Source organism: Heptranchias perlo, chromosome 35 (assembly GCF_035084215.1).
Source record: "Heptranchias perlo isolate sHepPer1 chromosome 35, sHepPer1.hap1, whole genome shotgun sequence".
NCBI classification, from domain to species: Eukaryota; Metazoa; Chordata; class Chondrichthyes; order Hexanchiformes; family Hexanchidae; genus Heptranchias; species Heptranchias perlo.
Genome location: NC_090359.1, coordinates 15,240,009 through 15,253,563, shown reverse-complemented (window position 1 = coordinate 15,253,563; position 13,555 = coordinate 15,240,009). Strand labels below are relative to the sequence as shown.

Below are 13,555 nucleotides of genomic sequence, written 5' to 3'. Positions count from 1 at the left end.
ACATGAGGCACATACAAAGACAGATAGACACAGACAAGCATACACATGGAGTGACTCAGAAATATGGAGAGACAGAACATGGATAATTTGGCTGATTTTTGTTCTATTTCTGTGGTAGATTTCGTGAAATCTCACAGATCAATGAGCATAAAACTCGAGGTGTTCAATGCTGTGGAATTTTAATTCACTTCAGAATTATTAATTCCACAAGAAACTTGTTGAATTTTGAAACGCAGAGATGAACACGTTAATAAATGACGGGATCTGAAGTCTCTCAGATTCGAACCTGTGCGAGCGAAATGAATGAAATTTTAATCTGTCACCTTAACCACGAGGAAGTTAAAATCACAATCGCTCTGCATCCAGTTCCCAAACAGTCTCTGTTCAATAATATTCTGAAAGCGACAATCAGCTGTTTATTTTTCTCTGTAGTTTTTTTTAGGAAGAAGCTCGGCGAAGACATAAAATTAAAAGTTGGCGTCTTATAAATGCTCACCACGATAAGAGAGAGAAAGAACGAAAGAAAGACAGAGTCAGTTGTTCGTTGTCTAACAAAGAGAAGGAAATGTAAAAGGTTCTCTCAACAGTGGCCCGTGGAAAATTAAACAAACTGTCAACAAATAAATAGTTGAAGAAATTCACTGACACATTTTTAACACCATCTGGGGTGAGTGTGGAATCAATGTAGTAATTCCTCGTTAGTATAGTGGTGAGTATCCTCCCCTGGCACGCCGGAGACCGGGGTTCAATTCCCCGACGAAGAGGTTAAATTTTCGCCGCCTGTCAAAGTTTTTATCTGCAATATTGGATGTGGAAAATGCAGTGCAAAACTGACTCGGAGATTCCCACTTTCCTCAATTTAATTGAACTGATATTCCAGCGGTTTTAAAATCTGCTCTCCGCGTCACTCTTCACCTCGATCGAAGACTGGCTTCTGTGATGGTGGGGATATCGGGAGGAGGCCGAGATGGATCATCCACTCGGCACTTCTGGCTGAAGATGGTTGCTCACAGCTCAGCCTTGTCTTTTGCACTCACGTGCTGGGCTTTACCATCATTGAGGATGGGGATGTTCACAGAGCCTCCTCCCGTTAGTTGTTTAATTGACCACCACCATTCACAACTGGGTGTGGCAGGACTGCAGAAGATCCGTTGGTTGTGGGATCGCTTAGCTCTGTCTACAGCATGCTGCTTCTGCTGTTTGGCAAGTCGTCCTGTGTTACTTTCAGGTTATTGGTGGGTGTGTGTTTGTGTGTACAAGCCGGTGTGTCTGTGTGTGAGTGTGTATGTAGCTATGAATGTGTGTGTTTGTGTATGTGTGAATATGTCTGCGTGTGTCTCACTTTTTCTACCCGTTTCTGAGTGTCTCTCTCTTTCTTTCTTTCTGTCACTTTTTCCCTGTTCCCCACATAATTTTTCTCTGGACCTTGACTAACAAAGAGATAGAAAACAAGTCTCCTTTCAACAGTGGCATGTGGAAAGTTAAACAAACTGTCATCATAGAAGTCGTTAAAATAGATTCACTGAAACATGCATCCTTTTCATTGCTGTTTGTGAGATCTTCCGAGTCTGTTTTCTCATCTGCGCCTGTTCCGAGACCTGTCTCTCTCTGTATCTCCATCTTTTTTCTTTCTGTCTGTCTCTCTCTCTCTCGATCGGTCTCTCGCTGGTGACTCAGACCCGGTCTGTCCACAGTGCGACTCTGCATTTTATTTTTTGTCGATCATTGTGGTTCTGACATCGAGCTGAAGCGTGAGGCAGAGAGCAGATTTTAAAATCACTGTGGAATCGGGACAGATCGAGTCAGTTTTTCTTTGTCTTTTCAACATCAATGAAAGTGAAACTTCTACAGCAGCAATAACCTCCTCGTTGGGGAATTGAACCCCGGTCGCCCGCGTGACAGGCGGGGATACTCACCACTATACTAATGAGGAATTGATGCTGGTTGTGACCGTTCATTCACCACAGATGCTTCATGTTTTACTGACTCTTTTTGAACTACTATTTGTTGACAGTTTGTTTAATTTTCCACGGGCCACTGTTGAAAGACGGAGATACAGAGAGAGACTGGTCTCGGAACAGGCGCAGATGAGAAAGCAGACTCGGAAGATCTTCTCTTTGTTCGATTATGTCCAGAGTAAAATTATGTGGGGAGCGCGGGAGAGAGTGAGAGAGAAAGAAGGAGAAACAGATGCATTCAGGAAAACATGGAAAATGTGAGACACACACAGACACATGCATGCATCGACAGACAGATACATACACACAGAAAGACACACCTACACAAAGAAACAGACACATACGCATACATATGAACATACAGTGACTTAGACATACGGAGAGACAGACCATAGGTAATTTGGACGATTTTTAAAATTCTTTCATGGGATGTGGGCATTGCTGGCAAGGCCAGCAGGTATTGCTCATCCCTAATTGCCCTTGAGAAGGTGGTGGTGAGCCTCCTTCTTCAACCGCTGCAGTCTGTGTGGTGAAGGTTCACCTACAGTGCTGTCAGATGGGGAGTTCCAGGATTTTGACGCAGCGGCGATGTACTTCCAAGTCAGGATGGTGTGTGAATTGAAAGGGATGTGCAGGTGGTGTTGTTCCCGTGCACCTGCTGCCCTTTTCCTTCTCGGTGGTCGATGTCGCGGGTACTTTTGTGCTCGGTATGACTCCAGAAACTGGAGAGTTTTCCACTGGAGCGGAAGCTGAACAGATGGTCTCAATCTTAGTGACAGAATAGTCCATGAGCTCCTCGCAATTTTTGTGGTGAGGGTGGAGGAGGCAGGGGGGGGGGGGGGTCCAATAAGTCGTTTTGTCTCGAGAAGAGATACCGGGGATATCTTTGCATTCCAGGATGATCCTGGAATAGTGAGTAGTTTTCTGTCTCTCTCTGTTTAGGGCTGGTGAATTAGCCCGGGTCTGTTCACAAGGCGATTCTGCGTTTTATTTCTTCCTCATTATTGTGGTTCTGACATCGAGGTGAAGAGTGAGGCAGAGAACAGATTTTAAAATTGCTGGAATATCAGTGAAATTAAATCGTGGAAAGTGGAAAAGTCCGAGTCAGTTTTTCACTGTATTTTCCTCATCCGATGTTGCAGATAAATGAAAGTGAAGCTTCTAAAGACTGACCTTCCCGTCGTGGAATTGACCCCAGTCTCCAGGGTGATAGACACTGATACTCACCATGATACTAACGAGGAACTGGTGCCGGAAGGGGATGTACGTTCACCACAGATGCTTCATGTTTCAGTGAATCTGTTTGAACTGTTCATTTGATGACAGTTTGTTTAACTTTCCACGGACCACTGTTGAAAGAAGAATTACCGACCACTTTTCCATCTCATGTTGGATCATGATGTGGGTAACGCGGGAGAGAGTGAGACAGAAAGAGACATCTTCTCAGGAAAATATAGAAAATATGAGGCACATACACAGACAGACAGACACGCAGAAACAGATACACATGGAGTGACTCAGAAATACTGAGAGACAGAATATGGATAAATTGGCTGATTTTTGTTCTATTTCTGTCGTAGATTTCGTTAAATCTTGCAGATCAATTAAAATGAGCATAAAACTTGAGGTGTTCAAAGCCGTGGAATTTTAATTCACTCTGTTTGTGTGTATATGTCTGTGTGTGAGTGTTTATGTAGCTAGGAATGTGTGTGTTTGTGTATGTGTGAATATGACTATGTCTGTCTCACTTGTTATACAGGTTTCTGAGTGTCTCTCTTTCTTTCTTTCTGTCACTTTTTCCCTGCTCACCACATCATTTTCCTCTGGACCTTGACTAACAAAGAGATAGAAAGTAAGTCTTCCTTCAACAGTGGCACGTGGAACGTTAAACAAATTGTCATCAAAGAAGTAGTTAAAATAGATTCACTGAAACATGCATCATTTTCATTGCTGTATGTGAGATCTTTCATGTCTGCGCCTGTTCCGAGACCTGTCTCTCTCTGCTTCGGGCTGGTGACAGCGCGATTCTGCGTTTTATTTCTTGCCCATCATTGTGGTTCTGACATCGAGCTGAAGCGTGAGGCAGAGAGCAGATATTTAAAATCGCTGTGAAATCAAATTGCAGAAGTGGGAAAGGCCGAGTCAGTTTTTCATTGTATTTTCAACATCCAATATTGCAGATAAATGAAAGTGAAGCTTCGAAAGCAGCAATAACCTCCTCGTCGGGGAATTGAACCCCGGTCTCCCGCGTGACAGGCGGGGATACTCACCACTATACTAACGAGGAAGTGGTGCAGGCTTTTAACGTACATTCACCACAGATGCTTCACATTTCAGTGAATCTGGTTCGATCAAGGGTTCGATCAAGATGAAATCTCCCTCGACACAGTCACAGAGGATGTAATTTGTGAATTTGACAAGGGTCGTTTCAGTACTGTGGCAGGAGTGGAAGCCTGATTGGAGGGATTCAAACATGGTGTTGTAGGAAAGATGGACACGGAATAAGGAGGCAAAAACACATTGAAGGACTTTGGAGAGGAAAGGGAGGTGGGAGATGGGGCGGTCTTTTGAAAGGACAGAGGGTCAAGGGTGGGTCTTTTGAGAAGGAGGGTGATGACGGCAGATTTGATGAGGAGGGGGCAGTACCTGAGGAGAGGGGACCGTTAACAATGTCAGCAAACATGGGGCCAGGAAAGGAGGTTGTGTATTCAGAAGTTTGGAGGGAATAGGGTCGAGGGAGCAGGAGGTGGGTCTCATGGTCAAGATGAGCTCAGAGAGGGCATGAGGGGAGATAGGAGAGAAACTTGGTGGGCTAGGGGAAGGGAGGGGAACGGCAGAGGCAGTTGAATGGATGGTCTCAATCTTAGTGACAAAGAAGTCCATGAGCTCCTCGCACTTGTTGTTGGAGGTGAGGGTGGAGAGGGGATGGGAGAGGGGTTTAAGAAGATGGTTTGTAGTGAAGAGAATCCTGGGGTTATCTTTACATTCCAGGATGATCCTGGAATAGTGAGCAGTTTTGTCAGAGGAGACAGGACCCGATAGTGCTTTATGTGGTCCAGCCAGATCTGGCGATGAATGGCCAAAGAATAGACAGTTGGAAATTTGAAAGTGCCGTTGTAAGTGACTTGGGGGAGAGTTTTTTCCAGGGATGAACACAGAAGGAAGTGGGTTAGTCCCACTCCCCGGCTCTTTCCCCACAGCCCTGTGAATTTTTTCCGGTCAAGTATTTATCCAATTCCCTTTCGAAAGTTACTATTGAACCTGCTTCCACCTCCCTTTCAGGCAGTGCATTCCCGATCATAAAAACTCGCTGCGTAAAAAAATCTCTCCTGATTCCTCCCGCCCGTGGCTTTTTTTCCCATTTATTTTTAATCTGTGTCCTCTGGTTATTAACCCTCCCATCACTGGAAACAGTTTCTCCTTATTTCGTCTGTCAAAACCTTTCATAATCGCCCCTTAACCTTCTGGGTGTTGTCTCAGTGCCCTTCCTGTTGATTCCTCCTTCCATTCCCATGTGGTCTGGTGGTTAGGATTCCTGGTTTTCCTGCAGGTGGCGTGGGTTCAACTCCCGGTGTAGGAATAACAGCCTTTTAATCCCAGCCTCCCAATTTGCCTGCAGTCCGAGCTATGGCTGCTGCTTCCTCCCTCGCTTCTGTGTCAGTCCCACAATCACACTGAGAAATGAGGCAGACCACAGCTCTTAAAGGGACAGTGCACCAAAAACACAGTCCCACAAGCTGAAGGGAAGCAAGCAACAATCTCCCGACCGGTCACTCAGCAGCTCATGGCCAAGTATTTGTCTACAATCCTTTTATTATTTACTGTAAAGCCCGAGTCTCAGTGAAACACACACAGAACATTCTGGAAACACTGGGAGCTGGAACCCACACCCTTCTAAACGCCAGCCTGACTCCTTGGTGTTACTCTCACACCCGGCTAGTCATGAACCAGATTGTGCCACTCCCAGACTAACTGATGACCACAGCCTCAGCCCTGGATCCCAGTCTGCACCATAACCGCAGCCTGTTTTGCTAACAAGTCTATTATGTGATACTTTATCCTCCCGTAATCTCTCCCTGCATAGAAACTCCCCGACCCATAGAAAGTGGGGTGGGATTCCTGAGTTCATTCTGTGATGTGCATTGGCGGAGTGGTACTGCATGGATTGATCTTCCATAGAGCCGGTAATCACTCGATGGGCTGAATGGCCTCCTTCCGTGCTGTAACCTTGCTATGATTCTATGAATCCATATGGGTGGAGAGGGTTACAAGGAAGTGATCAGAGATGGCCTTATCCATGATTGAGACGATGGGAGTAGAGAGGCCACGTGAGATGGCAAGGTCGAGGGGGTGGCCATGAATATGGGTCGGGGAGTTTCTATGCAGTGAGAGATTAAGGGAGGATAAAGTATCACATAATAGACTTGTCAGCAAAATTGAAGCCCATGGGATTAAAGGGACAATGGCAGCGTGGATACAAAATTGGCTAAGGAGCAGTAAACAGAGAGTAGTGGTGAACGGTTGTTTTTCAGACTGGAGGCAAGTATACAGTGGTGTCCCCCAGGGCTCGGTATTAGAACCACTGCTCTTTTTGATATATATTAATGACCGGGACTTGGGTGTACAGGGTATAATTTCAAAGTTTGCAGATGACAGGAAACTCAGAAATGTAATAAACAATGTTGAGGATAGTAACAGACTTCAGGAGGACATGGACAGACTTGTGAAATGGGTAGAAACATGGCAGATGAAATTTAATACAGAGAATTGTGAAACGATACATTTTGGTAGGAAGAATGAGGAGATGTAATGTAAACTAAATGGAACAATTTTAAATGGAGTGGACGAATCGAGAGACCTGGGGGTGTCGTTACACAAATCTTTGAATGTGGCAGGACAAATTGAGAAGGCTGTTAAAAAAAGCAAGTGGGGCCCTTGGCTTTATTAATTGAGGCACAGAATACAAAGGAAGGAATTGATACAAAATCTTGATAAAACACTGGTTAGGCCTCAGCTGGAGTATTGTGTTCAATGCTGGGCACCAAACATTAGGAAGGTTGTCAAGGCCTTAGAGAAGATGCAGAGGAGATTTACTAGAATGGTGCCAGGAATGAGGGACTTCAGTTCTGTGGAGAGACTGGAGAAACTGGGGCTGTTCTCCTTAGAACAGAGAACATAAAGTGGAGATTTGATAGAGGTGTTCAAAATTGTGAAGGGTTTTCAAAGAGTAAAGAAGGAGAAACTTTCCAGTTGCAGAAGGGCAGTTCCAGGTCAGATAGGGAGCAAAGCTCCCTCCAAACTGTGACATCAAACACTCCCAGGGAAGGTACAGCACGGGTTATATGCAGATGTAGCTCCCTCTACACTGTCAAATCAAACACTCACACGGCAGGTACAACACGCGTTAGATACACAGTAATGCTTCCTCTACATTGTGCAGTTTAGATCTCGCCTCAGATTTCAGATAAAAGGTTGGTTTCCTGGACACTCTGCTGGTGTCTCTCTGCATCTCTGTACCCAGTTACACCGCTCTCTACCTCCCTCTGCTGGTGTCTCTCTGTATCGCTGTACTAAGTTACACCGCTCTCTACCTCCCTCTGCTGGTGTCTCTCTGTATCTCTGCACTCAGTTGCACCGCTCTCTCCCTCCGTCTTTTTTCTTTTCTTTTTTTCTTATTTTTCTAAAGAAACTTATGAAATAGGACAATGGAAGTGATTGAATGAAAGGAGGATCAGAAAGATATTGAGTTTTTTTCTGAAAGACATCCAATCGTATCACAACAGCGACTCATTGAATTGGAGTCAGGTGACTGCAGTGTATAAAAGGTGTTGGTTGGTGGGTAAAGGAATAGTTGAGTTGTTTGGTATCATGGGGGATTTTGTAGTGAGAGCTTTGTTCTCGGTGCTGGTGTTAGTTGGAGTTGTTTGTTGCTCTGATATTTGGGAACAGTTTAGAGGCCAGAGATTTCCATGGAGAAGAGTAAAACCCACCCCTGTGCCCCAGAGAGTCCCTCTCCCTGTGCCTCCCTTTGGTTCCCATTTCAGTGTGTCTGAGGGGAGAAGTCTGTCTTCACTGCAGACTGTGATGGTGCAGTGTGGAGAGCAGAACCTGCTGGTGAGGGTCGACATGGATTTATTTGGAACCAGGCACCTGATTAAAGCTACTGACCTGGCCCTGGGGACAGCAGGTTGTCGGCCAACTGGGATCCACTCTCAGAACCACACTGTCCTCTTTGACTATGGGCTCCATGAATGTGGCAGCAGATTGCAGGTAATGTGATTCCTCAATTCTTGCTCCAATTTCACTGTGTCGTTTACTGCCCACTCTGAATTCATTAACGTCGGCTGAAACTCCAGCCACTGAGGAGATCCCTGAATGAAATCTGTGTATAAATTCTTGCCCACTGTTAAATATCACCCTGTGTGAAACAACTACTTTATATTGACCTGTTAATCTCAGCTTTATATTTAAAAAGAACTTCAACTTGTCACTGAGGGACTGCATCTTTCTTAAATGGGTCATTACTACTCTCTAGCTCTGAGATTCAATTCTATTGACCTTGAACCTTTACCGACATTCTTCCAAACCAGTCTGTTCTTTTGTGCCTCAATTGATTTATCTTTTCCTTGCCTTCTCGTGGAAATTCAGGCTTGTTGCCTCAACTTGTGGTCAATGAATGTTCAATGTGGAAGTTCCTGTTGAGACTTCTCTTGAAAAATGAAACAAGTGGAATAATAATTGGGATACAATGTATTAAAGGGGAACTCCACTTTTGGTTATTTCTCCTGCCAATCCCCTTGATTCCACGGACACAGATGAGATTTAAGTGATGTTTTGTGCTCCATATCAGGGTTAACTTGAAGCCCCTTAAGGTGAAAGCTCTATTCTATATGGGAAAGAATGCTCATCAAATCTGGCAGTGCCAATCATTTCAGGGTTTCTGACTGCAGGCCTGAAGTCCCCTATGATAGAAAGTGGACTGAGCAGAGTAACAGAGGCTGCTCGAGGCAACTTCAACCAATGGTGGAGCTGCTTCAATCATGTGTCATTGAGGAACAGCTGAAACCCCTCAAACTGCTGCTTAACAGGGCAGGAAAATGACCAGAAATAGCTTTTGTCCAATGAGACCAGCTCTTCATTCCTTAACCTGATGTCTTTCAGATGGCTGGAGATTTCCTGGTCTACACCACCCACCTGAACCACACCCCAAATGCTCATGGATCTGTCATTGTGAGAACGAATGGAGCTATCATTCCCATTGAGTGCCATTATTTTAGGTAAGAAACTTTACTCTGTGGCAAATAAGGTCTACAGCAGGTGCAGTTCTCTGAAGTTGTCCTGAAATTACACTCCTGTCCTTCCAGGAAGGGCAATGTGAGCAGTGACCCTATCAAGCCCACCTGGATCCCATTCAGCTCGACCAAGTCTGGAGAAGGGCTTCTGTCATTCTCACTGCGTCTTATGAACGGTATGTGATGGGTGGATGGGGAGTGCTTTTCTGTGGTCTCCCACTGGGAGTTTCACCCACTGTCTCCAACCCTTGTCCTCTTGTACTTCAGATGACTGGCTTTCAGAGCGCACCTCGACTGTCTACTACCTGGGTGACCTCATTCACATTGAGGCCTCTGTTTCAATGACCAACCACATGCCCTTGAAGCTCTACATTGACAGCTGTGCAGCTACATTGAGCCCAGACAAGGATTCCACCCCAAGATACAACATCATTGACTACCATGGGTAAGGAGCTCTCTGCTTTCTCCAGCTGGTTATGTCTCAATGGGTTCACTAAATTCACTTTGTCCCTTTTTTAATCTATCTTCAGTTGCCTCCTGGACAGCAAAGCTGAGGACTCCTTTTCAACCTTTGTGTTGCCAAGAGGTGAACGTGAGCTGGACAAACTCCAGTTTGACCTGGATGCGTTCCGCTTCTTTGGAGATGACCGTTCCTTGGTAAGAGGAAGCCAAACATTGGGGTTCCCCATGTTGGGAGGAGGTCACTAAACAACAACTTGTATTGAATGTGTCCCTCAGATTTTCATCACCTGTCACCTGAAAGTTGCTGCAGTGGATCGGAGAGATTCCATGAACAAAGCTTGTACTTTCCAGAATATGTAAGTTCCCTCTCTTGCTCAGGGATGTGTTGTATTAAAGGGTGATGGACAACCTGGTTGATAAACGGATTCTCTGGTTTAGCTGGACCCCATTGGAAGAATCCAACAATGACGTGTGTGCCTGTTGTCATCTGAGTAACTGCAGTGCCACGAGGGAATTCCGACTTTATTCCAGAGGAAGGAGGGATCTTGTATCTGGACCTGGTAGGACATTGATCCTCTATATGTTGGAGGTCACCCTTTACCCTCTCTAACTGGAATGTTTGATATTGCAGAGAGTGATGCTGAATTGAAGTGGGAGGGTGAGGCCTTACTTGGACCCCTAGTCATTCTGGATCCTGATGTGACAGACCTGGCAATTGAGCCCCTTAATGAGGTTGAGCAAAGGATGCAGCAGAGGTCTCCGGGTGGTGAGTTGGCTGACTGCTCGTTTCCATTTTCCCCTCAGTATTTCCTTCACTCACTCTGACCTTTGGTTTCTTGTTCTATTTTTTAGGTGTGGAGTCTGAGGTGGTCCTGATCCTGGCCCTGACTGTGACCGCTGTCTCTCTGATCTCTGCTTCTTTGATCGCCTTGTTCCTGTACAGGAAACACAAGCAAACCCAGTTCAACTAGTTATCAAATGACCAATAAAGCAGTGACTACTGGTATCTTCTAATGGCTGGTTGCTCATTTTTCATTATCTGGCTCCAATCCGCATGCAATGAGTGCTCAATACTGTTAGTAACACTCCACACTCCTCCACAGTTCCTCCTGTTCGTGAAATTGGTTTTAATGGGTCCATGTAAGTCGTGGCAGACTGGCTGGTAATAATGTATCCAGGCCCAGTCCAGGGATGGCTGCAGCAATGGGTGAAGGCTTGCCAGGCCCTCATTGTGCAGGTAAATGAGCTCTGAAGGAACAGTGGGACTGGTGCCGGCTGGTTGACGGCCCAATCTCTCCCTTGGTGCTCCGCAGCCATTGATAACTCGAATCCCCACACGGGCTCAAAACTCCAGTTAAACTCTCCCTTTTGGAGCTAATTGTCCAAACACCAATCGGATTGAGAGTCGGTGGACTTGGAACTCTCTTCCAAGATTGAAGATCCCTGCCCCTGATGTAAAGATTCTTGTTTAGTGGGGGTGGGGCTCCAGGTAGATTTCAAATGCTCAGTGTAAAGGTTAATGTACACAGGGGGCAATGATGTGCCTATTGGGTACAGGCACAGTGAGAGGGCGAGGGATGGGGAGCCCAGAGGTTGTGACTTAACTCTGTTGGATTTGAATTTCACCTGTCTTCTTGTGAGCAGACAGAAGTTTCTCATCTTCAGCTTCCCCTCACGACAGGCCCTGAAGATTTTATTGCAATTTGAAAATAGGATGAACTATTTACATTATTATCATTCACTGTATTTGAAGAGTGATCATAGGAACAGGAGAAGGTCATTTAGCCCCTCGATCCTGGTCCACCATTCAAAGAGATCATGGTTGATCTATGACATAACTCCATATACCTGCCTTCGTCATATCCCTTACCTTTTGGGTCACAATTTTAATCTGAGATAATAGATTTAACAATTGAGCTAGCATCAACTGCCATTTGTGGAAGAGTGTTCCTAACTTCTCCCACTCTTTGCGTGTCGAAGTGTCTCTTCACTTCACTCCTGAAAGTCCTAATTCTAACTTTAAGGTTATGTCCCCTGGTCGCTAAACTGGCTGTGGTTTTCATAACTTTACAGTGAATTGGGTACAATCCATATCTGGGCCACCCTTGCCTTATGAAATACTGAAATTTGTTCATAAAATGTTCTTCCGATTAATGAGAATGTTTAAATTTACAAAGCTGGGTTTCTTTTTGGTAAATCAGACATTCAGGGGGTCTATTAAACAGGATGGGAGCTGTTAGCAGTAAACACCCTCGCTTCAGACAACATTCTTTGGCAGGTGGAAACCACGCCTCCATTTAAATCAAATCATAGTATTATTTTACTTAAGCTATAATCACTGCAGTTTAGTGTTTAAACATAGCAGATCCAGGCTCATTCTGTTAAAGTAGAATAACAATAAGTTAGTGGGAACTTTTAACAATAGCAATTCATTTCTGCTCACTGTACACACTGAAGGTGAATTTTCTTCCAGTGGAAACTGCAGTCAGACGGCCCCTCCTCACTTTCACTCTGAGCTTCCTCACACTATTGACAAATAGTGTTCGGAAACTTTAAACCCAATAGATGACAATACATTCAAGTGTAGTGTACGTCCATCCTACCCTCTTCTGACTGTTTGATTTACATGTAAATATTTCAGGGAGATTTTACAAACTGGATATACTGGGCAAGAGAACTACTTTGGGCTATTTTACAATGTTGCAAAAAATACCATGTAGAAATGCTTCATGAATTCATTCTCAATGAAGCTTAGGATCTTACAGGACAGAAACAGGTGACTTTCCTCTTGCTCCTCGTCCACTTTAATGTTCCTCTGTTCCAAGGTCCCTGTGCACGACCCAAAGCTGGGGTGAAATGTGAGCTGTGAGGAGGATGCAAAGAGGTTCCAATATGATTGATATAAGTTGGGTGAGTGGGCAAAAACATGGCAGATGCAGTATAACGTGGTTAAATGTGAAGTTATTCACTTTGGTTGTAAAATCAGATTATTATCTGAATGGTGATAGATTGGGAAAAGGGGAGGTGCAACGAAACCTGGGTGTCTTTGCACACCAGTCGCTGAAAGCGAGCATTCAGGTACAGCAAGCAGTTCGGAAGGCGAATGGTATGTTGGCCTTCATTGCAAGAGGATTTGAGTATAGGAGCAGGGATGCTTTACTGCAGTTATACAGGGCCTTGGTGAGACCACATCTGGAGTATTGTGTGCAGTTTTAGTCTCCTTATCTGAGGAATGATGTCCTTGCCAGGAGGAAGTGCAACAAAGTTTTACTGGACTGATTCCTGGGATGGCAGGACTGACTTATGAGGAGAGATTGGGTTGACTAGACCTGTATTCACTAGAGTTTAGAATAATGAGAGGTGATCTCAGTGAAACATATAAAATTCGAACAGGACTGGACAGACTAGATGCAGGGAGGATGTTCCCAATGGCTGAGGAGCCCAAAACCAGGGGTCACAGTCTCAGGATAAATCCAATCCAGCCAATTACTGCCCCATTAGTCTACTCTCAATCATCAGCAAAGTGATGGAAGGTGTCGTCGACAGTGCTATCAAGCGGCACTGACTCACCAATAACCTGCTCATCAATGCTCAGTTTGGGTTCCGCCAGGACCACTCGGCTCCAGGCCTCATTGCAGCCTTGGTCCAAACATGGACAAAAGAGCTGAATTCCTGAGGTGAGGTGAGAATAACTGCACTTGACATTAAGGCAGCATTTGACCAAGTGTGGCACCAAGGAGCCCTAGTAAAATTGAAGTCAATGGGAATCGGGGAAAACTCTCCAGTGGCTGGAGTCATACCGAGAACAAAAGAAGATGGTAGTGGTTGTTGTAGACAAATCAT

The 13,555-nt window shown here is 45.0% G+C and overlaps 1 protein-coding gene and 1 non-coding gene across 2 annotated transcripts; one reads left to right on the top strand and one right to left on the bottom strand.

Annotated features, from left to right (window-relative positions):
* Nucleotides 1-4,173: 4,173 nt before the first annotated feature.
* On the bottom strand, nucleotides 4,174-4,245 carry trnad-guc (transfer RNA aspartic acid (anticodon GUC)). Its single transcript has one exon. It is a non-coding gene; the product is annotated as a tRNA-Asp (tRNA).
* A 5,446-nt stretch (nucleotides 4,246-9,691) lies between these two features.
* Nucleotides 9,692-11,741, top strand: LOC137301964 (zona pellucida sperm-binding protein 3-like). The gene is made up of 6 exons (XM_067971682.1): nucleotides 9,692-9,723; nucleotides 9,781-9,907; nucleotides 9,989-10,068; nucleotides 10,151-10,272; nucleotides 10,344-10,478; nucleotides 10,565-11,741. The coding sequence occupies exons 1-6, from the start codon at nucleotides 9,692-9,694 to the stop codon at nucleotides 10,681-10,683; spliced, it is 615 nt and encodes a 204-aa protein (XP_067827783.1). The 3' UTR covers nucleotides 10,684-11,741.
* The last annotated feature ends 1,814 nt before the right edge of the window (nucleotides 11,742-13,555 follow it).